Source organism: Limulus polyphemus, unplaced genomic scaffold (assembly GCF_000517525.1).
Source record: "Limulus polyphemus unplaced genomic scaffold, Limulus_polyphemus-2.1.2 Scaffold5968, whole genome shotgun sequence".
Classification (NCBI taxonomy): Eukaryota; Metazoa; Arthropoda; class Merostomata; order Xiphosura; family Limulidae; genus Limulus; species Limulus polyphemus.
This window is the reverse complement of record NW_013671578.1, coordinates 17459-34591: the sequence shown is the minus strand read 5'-3', so window position 1 is coordinate 34591 and position 17133 is coordinate 17459. Positions and strand designations below refer to the sequence as shown.

General features: G+C 36.3%; 1 protein-coding gene across 2 annotated transcripts in view; it reads right to left on the bottom strand.

Moving 5' to 3' along the window:
* Positions 1-17133, bottom strand: part of LOC106473205 (translation initiation factor eIF-2B subunit gamma-like) — a 30617-nt gene that overhangs the window by 7916 nt on the left and 5568 nt on the right. For both annotated transcript variants that reach the window (XR_002613614.1, XM_013933886.2), the window contains exons 3-5: positions 10986-11140; positions 3429-3594; positions 1284-1389 (exon numbers count right to left, since the gene is read on the bottom strand). Coding sequence is in view for 1 of the 2 variants with exons in the window: in XM_013933886.2 (XP_013789340.1) it covers positions 1284-1389; positions 3429-3594; positions 10986-11140 (427 nt within the window). In the remaining variant the exon portion in view is untranslated. The remainder of the gene's footprint in view (positions 1-1283; positions 1390-3428; positions 3595-10985; positions 11141-17133) is intronic.

The following is a 17133-nucleotide window of genomic DNA, read 5'->3' as shown; positions in this document are numbered from 1 at the left end:
AGAAGAAAAATTCATCTTGTTAACTGGGTTCTAAAGTAATTGAACTAGCCTCTGTGGACTTTTGAAGTAAAAGAGAATTATTTAAAGCTCTGGATAAGACTGTGGTAACCCATGGGTAACATAAGTGAATTTATCACTGATTCTATCCTGATAAAAGAGTAGAGAAGAAATAATTAATCTCATCAACTGGGTACTAAAGTAACTGAACCAGCCTGTGCGGACTTTTGAAAAAATGGAGGACTATTTAAAGCCTTAGATTCAACTGTGGTAATCAATAGTGTAAGGATTTTTTTTTACATACACTTGGCTTGTTTTGAATATATTATTTTAAAACAAGTGGATTGTGTGCTGTCCATTTATTGTTCAAATTTATCACCAACAAGTCACATACACCTACTATAAAGAATATAGACCCTATACAAAAATTTGATAGTTCACTACATATACCCGAACAACTAGATGTCTGTGAATTAATCTCTTGTATAACTGTTCAATACAGTTTGTTCACTATATAAAACTGAACAACTGTGTGTCTGTGAGAACACAAATAACAAAAAGATGCAAGGAGACTCTTGTATTATTCTTTTACTACTGTTTGTTTACTATATACACATGAAGAAATGGGTGTCTGTAAAGATTAATAATTTAAACATAATCAGTTGTATGAATTATGTAATCAAAGTGGTATATTATGTTATTATTTCCACATAAATCATCATTTTGTTCAAACCAATAACTTATTGTACATGTATTGCTTTCTTGTTAAAGAACCATCACATTTTAATTATGCCGATATTCCTTCATGTCTTTGTTGTTTAGCACTGTGACATAACTGTAGCATAAATCACTCTGATAACCTCTCAGTATTTGTTACAGTAAGAACAGCCCTACTGTGAAGGTCCTTGGAACAACTGCCCCACCAGTACCCTCTACAAAGGCATGTGTTTTGAGGTCACTAATTATCACCTCATTTCCTGTTCTGATCAAACACTTCTTGACTCTCTTGGAGTCATGATCAGTTTTCTGAATCATGTATCCATAGAGAATGAATGTTTATTATCAGAAATAGCTGTTCAGATTCAGAACATGAACATACCTATTACTGATTAAATTTCCCATTGTGAAGTTTTGTCTACATAAAAAACCAAATAGACTGTAAATAATCCAGACTGTTCATGTACAGACTAACAAGGGTCCATTGTACAGACAAATACAGCTATTGCATGTACTAAACTCCATAACAGTTTTATATTCAGAGATCTTTTTATCTCAGTTCAACCCACCTTGTTAAAATGAATTTTCTTAGAGGAACGTTTTCTTCAAAATCTGCCTCAGAATTCACAAACATTAAACGGCCAGTGTGGGATTCAATGCCTACAATATCTCGCACTGTAAGACAAAATGCTAATTAGATGAATCTTCAAGGCAGCCCTTTATATTCTGTATACTAAGCTGACCAATAAACTCCTACTTTACACCACTATCTTAATATATACAATAAAACATCAATTTACAATAAAGAAAGAGACTATTTTTCAACTACACCAATAAATTTTGATACATTAACTAAAAATATAGCCAGTCAATCACAAACTTTAAGTCTAACTCACTTTTACTAGTAACAATTAAATATTTTAATAATGTACAAAAAGTAACTTTAGCTCCTACATCATAAATAGTTGGGTGAAATATTTTTTACCTAGACAAAGCATATATACACACGTCTTATCACTTCCTACATTTATGAATAAATGGAGTAATTCCTTGTTTCAGTGCAGACATTGTACAAAATTCATTAGCAGTTTTGAATAATGGAATGGGAAAACGTTCAGTGCAGCAATTTCAGCAGTTCTAGAAATGTTCCAGTAATTAATATAGCATAGTATTTTGCATCCATTTTTGATAAATAATATCAACTGTGATACATTTCTCATGATTCATTATTTTCTTAATCATAAACTTAGTGGACATTTTTGCCATTTCTGCTATGATCAGGATTCAGTGATAGCACATGTCAGGACAAACTTTAAAGAACTACTAATCACACTCATCAATTTACTTACAACCATTATAAGTAAAGATGGGAAAGGAAGTTAAGAAAGTTTCCACACTTTGCTACCTCTCAGAAATGGAAAAATGATCTTGATCCATATAATGAATATCTATATTGCAAAACTGTAAAGGGAAAGGACACTAGTTTCTCAAGTGGGCTGTTTGATGGGAGATTTACAGAACTACGATGGACATTTCTAATTGAACACACTGTTAAGAAGGTTAACATTTCAACACTTGAAATCATAAATAAGCTGAATATATCCCCACCCAACAAAAATAATATTTACAAAACCACGAATGATATCCCAGATTATACAGAGAGTTAATCACTTTGAAAGAATGATATCCCAGATTATACAGAGAGGTAATCACTTTGTAAGAATGATATCCCAGATTATACAGAGAGATTCTTAAAATGTGATTAACTCTCTTTATAATCTGGGATATCTTTCTTACAATGTGATTAACTCTGTATAATCTGGGATATCTTTCTTACAATGTGATTAATCTCTTTATAATCTGGGATATCGGTAATCACTTTGTAAAATGAATAAAAACCCTATAACCTGAGCACTTTTGAAAGGTGGACCTTTCTTCTTCAGGGGCAAACTTTTTAAAAAGGTGTTCCATACTATACTGAGGATTAATCACTTTGTAAGAAAGATATTCAAGATTATAAGGAGAGTTAATCACTTTGTAAAAATGATGTTCCAGATTATACAGAGAGTTAATCACACTTTAAAAAGGTGTTCCAGATTATTCTGTGTGTTAATCACTTTGTAAGAAAGACATTCTGGATATAAGGAGAGTTAATCACTTTGTAAAAAGGTGTTCCAGATTATGCTGGGGTTAATCATTTTGTAAGAATGATGTTCAAGATTATACCAAGGGTTAAGAACTGTGGCTTAAAGCTTGTGAGCCTTCTTAAGCTTCTAACTTGTTTATTACTGATTTTCTTTGTAATCCTAACTTTTAACTCGTGGATGAGGATGTTGCTTCAAATCGACTTTGATTGTCATTTCAAGAGTAACTTGCTGTCCCAAACAATCTGTTGTGTATGTTTTGCTGCTTTCACTGTGAACAATGAAAACTCCCTTCTCCAATATTTTATGTCCTTTGGCTATACATTATTTAAGAAGCTTGCTATACTAATATCCTTCCTTATAAAGGCTGAAATATTCTTCTAGTCACAAACCTATCTGTATTGCACTGTTAAATGCTCACATTTTTAGTGAAACATCAGTGCATTAGCACACAGTAATATATCCATTTTCATAAAGTGTAATTAACTCTCTGTACAAGTAATAGTTTCCTAGAGACTTTGTTCATAGACGTTAACTAGTTAAATTATTACAGTTTAGTTTATTACATACCTCTTTTATGCTTCCCTTTCTGTCCAGGAGCAGGGGCATTAACCAAACTTAAAGAAACTGGAGCTAATAACATGGCCAGTGAAGCACTGTGGGTACGATATACATCTGCCAATTGATGCAATTCAAAGTCAGTGATAAGATCACAGCTGATAATCAGAACGTCAACCTAGAAAATTTGAAAAAGTAAACTTTAACACTAAAGCACATTTCCATGAAAACTGCAGAAGTTATAATTTTCCTACACTGAAAATATATTTCCAACAGGTACTTACTTCCGCTCACATACATACCTATTCTTGTTCAGTGCTGCCCTCTATTTGCAAATTTTTTTTCGCATGCCACAAGCCTTTTATTCCTACGTACCCTCTCAGTTCACGTTTTAACTGATTCATGCATGCAAATTATCATGCAACAAACCTCCACCAATAAACGTGCCTCACATACACGTAACTCATGTGACTCCCTCTATGCTATTCTACCTAACTATCACTCTGAGTTTAGACAGAAACTAAGCACCAGTAAACTGTGGGGAAGGAAGGGTGGGAAGTGTGAGCAGAAGAAAGTACCTGTCAGAAATATTTTCAGTGTAGGAAAATTATAACTTCCAACAAGGTACCTTACTTCCACTTACATATGTAGCTAGAATCCCACATTGAATAGATGGAGGGACTGGTGCAAGGGAGAAAAGAAAAGCATCCTCCAAAAAATGTCCAAAGGATACCCCCCCAAGAGGGAACCCTCAAAGAAGAGGATGATATGTGGAAGACCGCACCACTTCTGTTCCAGGTATATTCTTCGCCCAGACATGGAAAAGATGAGACTGAGTCAGGTGGAAAACAATGAGGAGTACAACTCATCTCATTGTGGGTAAAAGATGGGATGTGACCCAAGGTGTAGAGTGGCTACAGCACGACGGACCAAACACAACAAGTCAACTGTGTCCAAAACTCAGGGAACTGATATCCAGGCGGGGGTAAGATGAAGATCATATCGTTGGTAAGTCAACTTCAACCCAAAACTCAAACGCCAGGGACCAACATCCAAACATACCGGAACCATCCCAAATGCAGTACCATCCCCAGCATAAAGGCATTGAAAAGAGTGCAAGAGGTGGAAGCACAGCAACAACCAAGAGCACCCATCATGACCAAAAACACAGGGAAGTGCACCTGAGACAAATTGAGTAAATGAGCAGGGACACTCTGAACATGTGTGAAGACTTGTGTTGATTGGTTCAGCTCTATATCCAAAACTCAACCACTGGGAACCAACATTCATGCAGGGGTAGGATGAGAGATCCCAACTGCACTACATGTATGAGGACATGATGTTGATTGGTTCAGCTCTAAATCCAAAACCCAACTGCCGAGAACTGACATCCAGGCAGGGGTAGGATGAGGGATTCCAATCGTTACACCATGAGTGTGGTCAAAATGTTGATTGGTTGAGCTCTAAATCCAAAACTCAACTGGTGGGAACCAACTTCCATGCAAAGATAGGATGAGGGATCCCAATTATGTCGACACCAACAGAACACCACCGCCCTACTCTCAACTGAATGGATATATTATTTTTATATTGCACATTTTACATTCAGGAGGAGACCTCCATGGTCCACCACACCAGCAACTTGGAATTGGAAAGTGGTAACAACTCTCTTACTCCATTGGAAGAAACAGAGGGAATAAAATATTGAAAAGAAGACCAAACCTGATTTGTTCAATCTAGGGGATGGGCAGCTATCACCTTCTGCTTTATCCATGAAGTCCACAGGTGAGTAACGTCCAGAATGGGCATATTTAAGAAGCAAATATATCAAGACGAATAACCTACAAGCAATCTTGTGGAACACCCCATCTCTAGTATATTACAGAACAGTGTGCATTTAATGACTATGGAAGAAAAAAAATAAAATCAACATGGCCTTTCTGTGCAGATTTAAGTAATAAACTAAGTGAAGGATACCTGGCCAGGCACCACTTACCACAGAGCAGGATCCTGATAAAAATGTGGGATAGGTCCCTGAAAAAGATATATAAGGAACAAAAGAAAACTTACCCAGTTATAGTCACACCGAGGTCTGAAGAATGGCAACGGGTGAAAAACAATAACCGACCAGAAAGAAATAGCAACACGATTCAGATAGTGAGAGATGAAAGTATGAGGAATGGTCCACATGAGGAGTGGTTTGAAGAATTTCCTCCAATGGACAATGCAGATGAGACACTAGGGAAAAAATTAGGTACCTAATCTGATGGGAAGACACCCAGAATAATTGATAGAAAGGAGGAGACAGGGAAGAATAAGCCAATCAAATTAAAAGTCGAACCCAATTGGTAAGGGTGGAAAGAGATAGCTCACAAAAAGAGGATAAATGCCAAGGAATGTATAGACAGGAATAGCTATGACAGAAGGAAGCCATGTGTGTGATATAATAACAAAGAGCATGAATGGGACATAGAAGTCTATCCAGATCAGCCCTGGATTAGAGGTGGGAAATGGAATGAAGGAAGGAAAATCAGAGAGAAGGAGAAATTACCCTCCCTAGCTGCCTAAGTCTTGGGAAGGAAGGATCAGTCCAGGTAAAGGAGAAGATAGGAGGAATGATACAGAGTACATGAAATATCAACAGACCAAAAGGAAGAGGAAATAGACTTGGATAAATGAAACATGGAACAAGAAGACAAAGGTTCAAATGGAGGTAAAGGAAAGCAATGAAGCACTACAAATCTGGAAGGAATGTATTAGGTGGAACAAGGTCACCCAATAACCCACAATCAAAGAGACGAAAGACCTCTATTCAAACAACCAAGTGAGAAAATTCGTAATAACTGGAAGAGTGGGACGAGCAGGGAGGAACCCTTGGCCCAAAGACCAATGTCAGAAGGTGTTCCCCTTACGATGATAAACCTCCATGGAAAAAAGGTCAAAGAGAATGTGCCAACAATGAAGCTACTCAGCATGATAAACTGGATTTCCTCAACAAGTACCAGATAAAAAACGTGTGTGAAGATGAAGGGTAGGAATGGTGAGATGAACTACCCAGAACTGAGGTTTCCATAGAAGGGATGGAGTATTTGGAAGGGGCAATTGTGGGGCAGATTGAATCTGAAGCAGCCATAGAAACCACAGTTGAGCCAGCCAATATGGACAATCAGAAGGGCCTGATACAGAGTGAAGTGGATGATAGAAATCACCCTGGGAAGGAGTCAGATAAGCATAAAGGAATTTGTCTATCCAATCCTGACTGAATGCATTGACAGCCACAGCAAGTGGATGAAGTACCAGAGACCAAAACTGAGGTAATTGGATATTGAGGATAGTGGCAAATGCATCTAGGTGGGGTACCCCCTTAGTGCACAACCACTGGAAAACCTTAGGATCTAAAGACCACTTTGTCAGATAAATTTTGTCCAGTGGGAAAGATGATCCCAACCAGGCTGAAAGCACCCAGAATATGACACACAAAGAGATGAATACCTTGTGTGCAGACCCAAAACAGGAGATCCAACATTCAAGAAGTAAAGGAATGAGAACAGGTGTCTACCTGATGATTGATATATGCTACAATCATAGAATTATTTGTATGGATCATAACCAGAAGATTGAAGACAAGAGGAAGAAAATGATCCAAAGCCTGCTGGACAGCAAGCAGGTCCAGGATATTGGTATGGTAAGACCTTTCCATCATAGACCCAAAGCAACTTGGTGCCTGACCCACACACCCCCAATCATGAACTGAAGCATCTGTGAAAAGGTGTAAACCCAAACGAGGGGGAGGAATCTGAACCCCTGCAAAAGTGTGAACCTTGTCCAATCACCAATGTAAATTGTCGACAAAAGAAGGAGGAAGGGTAACAGGAACATCCAAGAGATCATGAAGAGTGCACTTAAGGGATCTCATATGAGCACAACCCATAGAGATAAGTACCATCATAGAGGACCACATCCCCAAAAGAGTTTGAACCTCGTGAGCAGTAAGAAAGGGAGCAGTAAGGGTGTTGATGATTGCCAGCTCCATCAAATGGAGTCAAAGAGGAGTGTTGAACAAAACACTCAAATAGATAAAATATTGGGTAAGAGCAAGGAAGGATTTCTCCAAATTGATCAAACCAACCAACCCAAACCACTTCTGAAAGAAGAAGGTGTATTAAGTGGACTCCAGTTCAGAATGAGCCAAGAGAAGCCAGTTGTCCATGTAATGGTGGAAGCAAAACCCTCGAGAGTGCATAAAACTCACAAAAGTCTTGACCACCCGATAAAGACATACAGAGCTGTAGCATGTCTGAAAAGAAGAGTGCAAAATTGATAAACCACCCCATGATGAACAAACTGAAGGTAGTGTCTTGATATGAGAATATGGAGATAAGCCTTCAAGATGTTGACCTAGGTTACCATAAACCCAGAGAAAAAACCCACCTGAGAGTGATAAACAAAAATGGCAAAATGAGGAAACACCAAGAAGCAACTGAAGCGTGACAGATCTTACACAGGCCACCAGTCTTCAGTTTTCTTGGAAACCACAAACAGCCTGGAATAAAACCGTGGAGAAGGGTGAATAACAGGTTTGATGGTATGTTGAGAGAGAAGATCTTGTACTACCTTGTACAGATGCTAACATGTGGGAGGATCCTGAGGCAATAGAAAGGAAATGGGTATCTGAGACAATGGAGGAGAGGGGACGAAAAGGATGACAAGTCCCTCCAATAAAACCTGAAGGAACCATAGATCCCTAGCAAAATCTCGCCATAAATGAACAAACTTGGACAAACAAGCCCCCACTGGACCATAACTCACAGGATAGTCACCAATACTGTTGTCGACGAGACACTCATAATTTAAGAAAATGACGAGAAGATCCTCTTGTGGATGGAACAGGTAAGGGTTGGGAAGGAGTAGGACAGGGAACAGATATAGGAGATTGTCAAGGTTCTATGCAAGATAAACAATCAACCAACGAAGAAAGAGTCAACTGCTGTCTCACAAATTCCACCCAAAATTCCAAAGTCACTGGAAAATCTCCAAAGATCGACCAATGAAGAAGAAGGGGTTAGGTGTAAATCCCAAAGATAAGGAGATGGTAAACAAACGTGGGACAAAATTATGTCTCTCTCCAAACATTAGAGAAATCACATATGTAAAGAAAGAGCCAAAGTCGACAAATGTGCCAACAAGGAGGTAGTTAGGCAAATTTATTCTTCCGAGAAATCCTCAGGATCTCAGTAAATCACTTTGAAGAGAAGGTAGATGGTGGACAAGTACCGTAGGATAGATGCGAGTGTAAGATGAAGGAGAGAAAGTTGGGCATGGGACAAAAGAAGAGGACAATCAGGATCCAATCCCCCTCCCCCAAATGAAAAAATGGATTCCAAGTGTTGTGAATCCAAGAATAGAAAATCGGCCTGATGGTAGCCCAAAGCAAGCTGTTCTACAGCCCACAGAAAGTGAGACATTTTTGTGGCATCACGTAACTGACATACAAAATGCTCAGGATGAACCATAATATCAGGAGAGGCTGAAAATACAAAATACTGAGAGGAAGGAGTATCGTGTAACAAGGAAGGTAGAGTATTATAAGAAATTGGAGAAAGGGATAAAACAGAACATACCTGTGAAATCATGTCCAAAAAAGCCTTTTAGGCCTAACAGAACCCACAGGAGTAACTGAGGAAGACATGGCAAATTCAGGTTGGGAAAAATAAGCAGAACAGGTCCAGAACAGGCATGCTTATGAAGTGAGGTTATTCACCGTAAGCAATCTCACTGGTGAGCATTGGGAAGCAATGGAAGAGAGCACAATTCAACATGGCTGTACGGTGCAGATTTCAATTGAATGATACCTGGTCAGGCACTGCTCGCCACGAAGCAGGATCCAAATAGTGAATAATGAAGTAAGGGCCCCTGAAAGGAAAGAAATAATGAATAGCAATTTACTTCGCACCGAAGTATGAAAAATGGTCACAGGTGGTAGACGAAAACCACAATACGGTGTAGATAAGGGGAGACAAACGTATTAGGTGTAGTCCTCATGCTTGAATGTAGGAATGGCCAATGAAGACAAGATGACAGGGAAAGATAAGGATGTTAAATCTGATGATAAAACACTTGGAACAAGGTCCGGGGAGAAGACGATAAAGGGGGAGTAAGCCAACCACAATTGGTAAGGGCAGAAGTAGAAAGATCTCAACTCGAGGAAAACTGACTAGGAATAAAGAGGCAGAAGTGGGCACCACAGAAAGAAGCCATATGAGCAACAGAACAATGAAGAGTAATTATGAATCATAACGTAACTTAGTAATAACTAATCTAAATAAGCATATGTTATGAAATTCAAATAATTACAAATAATAATATTAACAATAAAATTGTAAAACTTCTTATCTTTCCAAAGTCGGTGGACTGTATGGCAAATGGTGGACCATGTAGCACAAGGCTTGGTCCGACAAAATAAGGCAGAAACTGTCTGTGGAGTAACTTGAATGAAAGCCATTATAAACATGCGAAAAGAACATAGAATCTCCAAGTGGAAATGGAGACTACATAATGAAAATGAAGATCCAAACACTTGAAATCTGGTGGTGGAAAAAGACTATCAAGATCTCCATCCACCCAAACAGGGTCAGTGTCTAAAGGAGGAATTGTGGGACAACCAAAGAAAGAGGCTGCCGACCTTTTTAACATTCAATCCCTTGGAGGATAAACACCAATAAAAACCCATGCTAGATTGCCTCTATACCTGTGACCTGAGAGATGGTGTTAGTCATATGAGTAACCCTCAAAGTAATAAGCTTTGGAATGTGACTGGAATAAGCAGGGATAAATGAAGGCAAATTTCAAATTCCAGAAAATTTGGAAGTTATAATAAATGAAAACCACTTCGTGAGTATACTAAATACGAACGCGAGACAGTAAAGAATGAAAAAAAACATCCAAGTACAAGCGCTGCCAAATGAGAAGCAATAGTTCAGTAGAGGTGCATGCATCAGGTGAGTGTACTATGCTCCTATTAGTGACTCATGATGATTTACATGAAAGACACATTGGAATCACTTGATTCCAATAGGGGGAAGCAGAAAGCTTGTGGCTTGCATAAATAAAAAGTTTGCATATAGGGGGCAGCAATGAATGAGAATAGCAAATCTTGTGAGAAGAGGGAAGTACCATATTGGAATTATAGGTTGTAAACTAAAAATAAATGCTAAGAGAATTCAAATTTGAATTGAGAGAGCACTAAAGAAACTGTCTTAACACAAGCAGAATCAGAAGTGATAATTAAGTAGAATAGCATAGGGGGAGTCACATGTGTGTGAGGCATATTTATTGGTGAAGATTTGTCGCATGATAATTTGCATGCATTCATCAATTAAACCATGTGAACCAAGAGGGGGCATGTAGGAATAATAAGATTGTGGCATACAGAAAAAATTTTGCAAAAGAGGCCAGCGCTGAACTCTCGAGAATAGCTATGTATGTGAGTGGAAGTAAAGTACCTTGTCAGAATTTAAGCTTTCTGATTTCTTAAAAATATAAAACAAAAATATCAGATAGGTATCAAACCTTTATTTTATCCTTAATGTAACGTATACTCTCAGCTGTTCCCCAGTCTTCTGATGATGGGATAGTTACAATATCCAGTTTCATATCCACTTTTGTATCAATTCGAGCTTCTGAAACTTCGTTCTTGGCCATTTCAGGTACAATTACAATGGCTTCTAAATGTAACAAAAACTTCGCCAATTAACAGTTTCAATCAAATATGACAAACAAGCTGCAGCAGTCACACCTTAAACAAAAAAAAATAACCTATGAATCACTGTCTTCAACACCTGAAATAATAATGAATACGTCACCATCTTGAACACCTGAAATAATAACCTATACATCACTGTCTTCAACACATAAAATAATAACCTATACATCACTGTCTACAACACACACAAAATAATAACCCATATATCACTGTCTTCAACACACAAAATAATAACCTATACATCACTGTCTACAACACACAAAATAATAACCCATATATCACTGTCTTCAACACACAAAATAATAACCTATACATCACTGTCTTCAACACATAAAATAATAACCTATACATCACTGTCTTCAACACATAAAATAATAATGTATACATCACTGTCTTCAACACATAAAATAATAATGTATACATCACTGTCTTCAACACATAAAATAATAACCTATACACCACTGTCTTCAACACATAAAATAATAACCCATACATCACTGTCTTCAACACATAAAATTATAACCCATACACCACTCTCTTCAACACATAAAATAATAACCCATACATCACTGTCTTCAATACATAAAATAATAACCGATAGTCCACCACCTTGCACACATGAAATAACTTGTACATCACCATCTTGAACATTCCAAATAATAACCTATACATCACCATCTTGAGCATAAGAAATAGTAATGAACACATCATCACCATCTTCAATACATCAAATAATAACCTATACTCCATCATCTCAAAAATATGAAACTTAAGTCCTACAGAGCATGGGTGTATGGAAGGATACACATACAGGGTGGAGGTTGAGCGGTCAGGATTCTAGGCACGTCAAAGTCTAGAAAAGCTGTGATAGTGTGTGCAAATGCTGATGATACACCTTAGTGGTATGTGAGAAACAACCAATCAAAACATAGGAACCACAAACTGTAGTTACAGTTTTGTTTCGTTTTAGAACAACATTAACAACCAATCAAAAGCCAAGAAATATGCTATGTTTATGTTTTTGGTTTGGACTAGAATGACGTCAACATCTTGTTCATTAATTATAAAAAAAGCAACATATTCAGTACAGTACCCTACGGTTATAACGAGGCTTTCGAGGGGGGGTGCTATATAGCCGAGAAAATAGTCGTATTATGCAATACAGTATGTACATATTTTTAAAGTTTTCTTTAATTGCTACGAACAATAAAATACCTATAAACGAATTTATATCAATATAAAAGTCAGTAAATGGAATTTATCCAGTTGAACCATTTCTTTAAAAAGTCAGTAATTTTTTGTTCTTTTTTACCAGAGAATCAAAGTTGCACTTTTGAAACCTCATTTTTTACTTTTTTAATAATTGTTAGTTTTTTCTTAAAGACATAGCAGAAGGTTCCTCTCTGGGTGAGTAGAATGTAGAGAGAAGAAGAAGACCCATGGTATAAGCAATAGTGTTATAACCGGGTAGCGATGTGTACATTATATTATACCAGAGGGTTTAGTGAGAGTTAAGAAGATACTTAATGATTTACTGAGTGTCATGGAGGTGTTAATATATTATTACCAGATACTTGAAAATATGAAATAATAGCCTATACAGCACCATCTTGAAAACATGACATGATTACCTATACACAGGGTTGTAGCTAGGATGATTTGAGTGGTGGGTGGTAAAAAAAAAGACAGTCTAACCCATAGATGCACATGCCTGAAGCTGTCACCATTGTGCCCAACTCCCTTGGTCAGGAAAAAAAAAGGTTATTATTTTCATGTTTATAATTTTAATGATTTTGAAAATTTGTAATTCCTTTGGAAAGTCTGATAAAACACTCCACATGAGAAGTCACTAGGCAAACGTGTGTTATAAGGTGAAGGACGAGTCTTAAAAAAAATAAAGTTGGAGACAAAATTCACTTTAGGCTGAGTTCTATTTTTCTTATTGATCTATCTTTAACAGCAGGTAGTTGATACAAATTAGTCAAAATGAGATTGGAAAAAGTTTTTATGCAAAAAACACATTGCTATAGTTATATATTTTAGACATCCATAAAATTATGAAAATATTTTTACACACCACATAAACTTTTATTGGAAAGAAAATAAGCTTTGCACGGTACCAACTGTGGATGAAGCTGTCTGATGTGCCACGCTAAGTACAAGTGAATTACCGTGGTATGGGTAGTTTGTTCAGTTTAGCATGCAGGTTTTTTCCTATGGACTTTTCTTGAAAAGTGTTTTAGCATGAAGGTTATTTGTTTTGTGACTTTTCAGGAAAAGTCATTTGTTTCTAACAACATCAACAAATAAATTTTTCATGCTTATGGGAAACTTTTTATCAGTGATATTTAGTGCTGGGCGACAAGTCACATTCCAAGGGAGTGCTGGGCAGCCCCGACCACCGTAGCTACAACCCTGCCTAAACTTCACAGTCTTGAACATTAGAAATAATAACCTATATATCATATTGAACATGACATAATTACCTATACACCACCACCTTGCACACATGAAATAACCTATACATCACCATCTTGAACATAAAAAATAATAACCTATACATCGCCATCTTGAACACATACAATAATAACTTATACACCTTATTGAACAAGACATCATAACCTATACTTCACCATCTTGAACAGGACATAATAATCAATACACCACAATATTGAATCATGAAATAGTAATCTATACAGCACAACCTTGAAACATGAAATAATAACCTAAACACCAACATCTAAAATACAAGAAATAATAACCTCTACATCGTCATCTTGAACAGAAGAGTTCATAGCTTTTGAGAATTTAAAGATAAAAGATAAAGAATGGAAGATTTCCATTTAATTTCTGAATCATGCAGTATGTGTCAGTTGTCATGTAGACATTTTTTTATTTAACGTCTTCTCAAAAATTTCATTTTAGGCTGTTGTATATTGGAGTACTTATTTATAACAAATTGAGATATAATTTTAGGCTTTTATACATCGGGGAATATTTTTATAAACAAACTGATATATGATTTTAGTTTTTTCTTATACCAGAGAATATATGTATAATAATTTGAGATAAGTTTAGGCTCTTATGCACTGGAGTATATTTATATAACAGTCTGAGATATCATTTGAGACTTTTATATATATCTGTGAATATTTTTGAAACCAAACTGAGATATCATTTTAGACACTTATATGTCAGAAAATATATTTTTAAACAGAGTTATCATTTACTGTTAAGAAATTATACTTGTTATGTGGATGGTGGAAAAAAATGTGAAGTTGGCAACTTAAACTCCTGCCAGCCTCCACCACTACCAATGACAATTCATTTCAATCACCCTATTAGAAAAATAGAACTTTTAACTGAAGGCTTGTCTGTCTTATTCAAATCTCAAATGTGTGTCTTCTTGTCACATTACACTGGACAACAACAATTTTGCTACTGGAGAAAATTCAAGTGATTCAGGGCAATTTGATGGTGCTGATTTCAAAAATGTTGTTCATCAACTCTAGATTTTGAATTATTGTAATATATTAATATTTTATCAGCACTATGTGAAATACCATACAATCAACTCAGTACAATATATTTATGTGAAATTAGATTTACTTAGACAGTTTAATGGGTAAAAGGCATACATTTTTGATACCTTCAAACATTTACTGTAATTTATTGGTGTAAATTTCCAAATATATTATTCATATATACTATTTGTTCTCGATATAATTGTATCAAATTGCATCACTTTTGCTTCACCTGGGAATCACGAAATCTTGACGTGGTCAGTTTGCCACAACATTCAAGAAGTTCCTTGACTGAGCATAAAAGGGGCAGAATCAGATGCGTCTCACTCATTCAGTTGGTTACTTAGCCTTGCTCCATGCACAGTCAAAACAAATCCCAATCTTCTTCCTCGTATCATACCCACGATATAATCTGCAATACTTCGTTTTTTAAACTCTAGTTCTGTAAACATAAATGGTTTATATTTTTTAGAAAATCATTTGAAATGCTGGCTGCCTCCAGTTCAAGTAAAGTCCAAAAGTGAAAAAATCACCCAAACAGTTTCTGCTACATTTGTGAAAAATATATTACAGTTTCATGAAGGAAAAACATCATACACAGGGTAAAGATAGTTTAATACCCCCTATTTTGGGTGTAAAATTGGTGACCAACAAAAACATTGGGTTCCACATTCCACATGTGTGTTGTATAGTGTGCACATCTGGCTTGACACAGTGGCTGAATAAGGAGAGAGCTAGTATTCCATTTGCCGTTCCCATGATATGGCGTGAGTCCAAAGATCATATAACTAACTGTTATTTTTGCATGACTAATATAATTATGGATATTCAGGAAAACTAAACAATACATTAAATATCCAGATACTGCATCTGCAGTGAAACCAATACCTCATGATGATGGTCTTTCAGTGCCATATCCACCAGCAAATTGGGAAACAGAAGAGTTATCTTGTGAAGACGACAATGAATCATCTTCATCATCTTCATCTGGTTTTCCTATTCCTGTGACATCATAACATAAACTGCCTCATCTGATCACACAAGAAGAGCTAAATGATCTGACTCATGAATTGTCTTTATCAAAGTTGCATGGGGAACTTCTTGGCTCTCGTTTACAGCAACAGAATTTACTAGCTCCAGAAACAAAAGTTTTAATTTACTCAAGTCACCATCAAAGTCTTGCTTCTCACTACAGCATGCAAGATGCTTTGTGTTTCTGTATAAAAGTTGATGCACTAATGAAAGAATTAAGTACTGAACAACATCCTCAAGAATAGAGACTTTTTACTGACTCATCTAAAGTTAGACTGAAAACTGTAATCTTGCACAATGGGAACACTAAGCCATTGATTCCAGTTGCTCATGCTTTGAACATGAAAGAAACTTATAAAAGCATGCAGATTATACTTGAGACCATCAAATATGATCACTATATGTGGCAAACTAAAAGTTATTGCATTCCTGCTAGGCCTGCAGAGTGGGTATACCAAATACTGTTGCTTTTTGTGTCTCTAATACAGCCGAGATGATAAAAATCATTTCAAAAAGAAGGAATGGCCAGTGAGAGAGAATTACATACTAGGGAAACAGAATAGTGAATATCAACCTTTAGTGAATCCTAAAAATGTGTTTCTGCCCCACTTCATATTAAACTGGAACTCATAAAGAATTTTGTAAAAGGAACGAACAAAGATGGTAATGGTTTCAAATATCTGTCTCGCAAGTTTCCAAAAATCAATGAATCAAAAATGAAAGGAAATATCTACATTGGGCCACAGATTCGGGAAGAGCTGATGGGTGATGATTTTGAAACAGTACTCAATCAGAAAGAACTTGCTACCTGTTAATCAAACTGGTTGTCAAAAATTTCTCAGAAAATTACAGAGATGAAAAGTGATTGATGATATTCTCAAGAACTACAGGCAATGGGGTCTAGAATGTCACTAATGATGCACATCTTACACTTTATAAACTTCTTTCCAAATGATCTAGATACAGTGAGCAATAAGCATGGTGAGTACTTCCACCAAGATATTTCTACAATGGAACAGCGATATCAAGGACAATGGAATCCTGCAATGATGAGATTACTGTTGGTTCTTACGGCATGAAACTGAGAACATACATAAAAGGTGCAACAAGTCAAGCAGATATTTTGTAACAAAAAATAATATCATGATGAAAGTTTTGAACATAGCCTGAATGTATATAATCTTATTATACTCATTGCTTTTTTATACTAATATTGTCATTAAGTATTGTTTTTGAACATTATTAAATGCAATTTTCAATAAATTAATAAAGTTATTAAAGAAAAAGTCATTTTCACAGTATCTAAGAATATTTTGAATAAATCTATTATAACTCGAAAAACTAGAGGTGATCAGTAATTTTCAACATGATTTTTAGAATCAACATCATCATATTACTC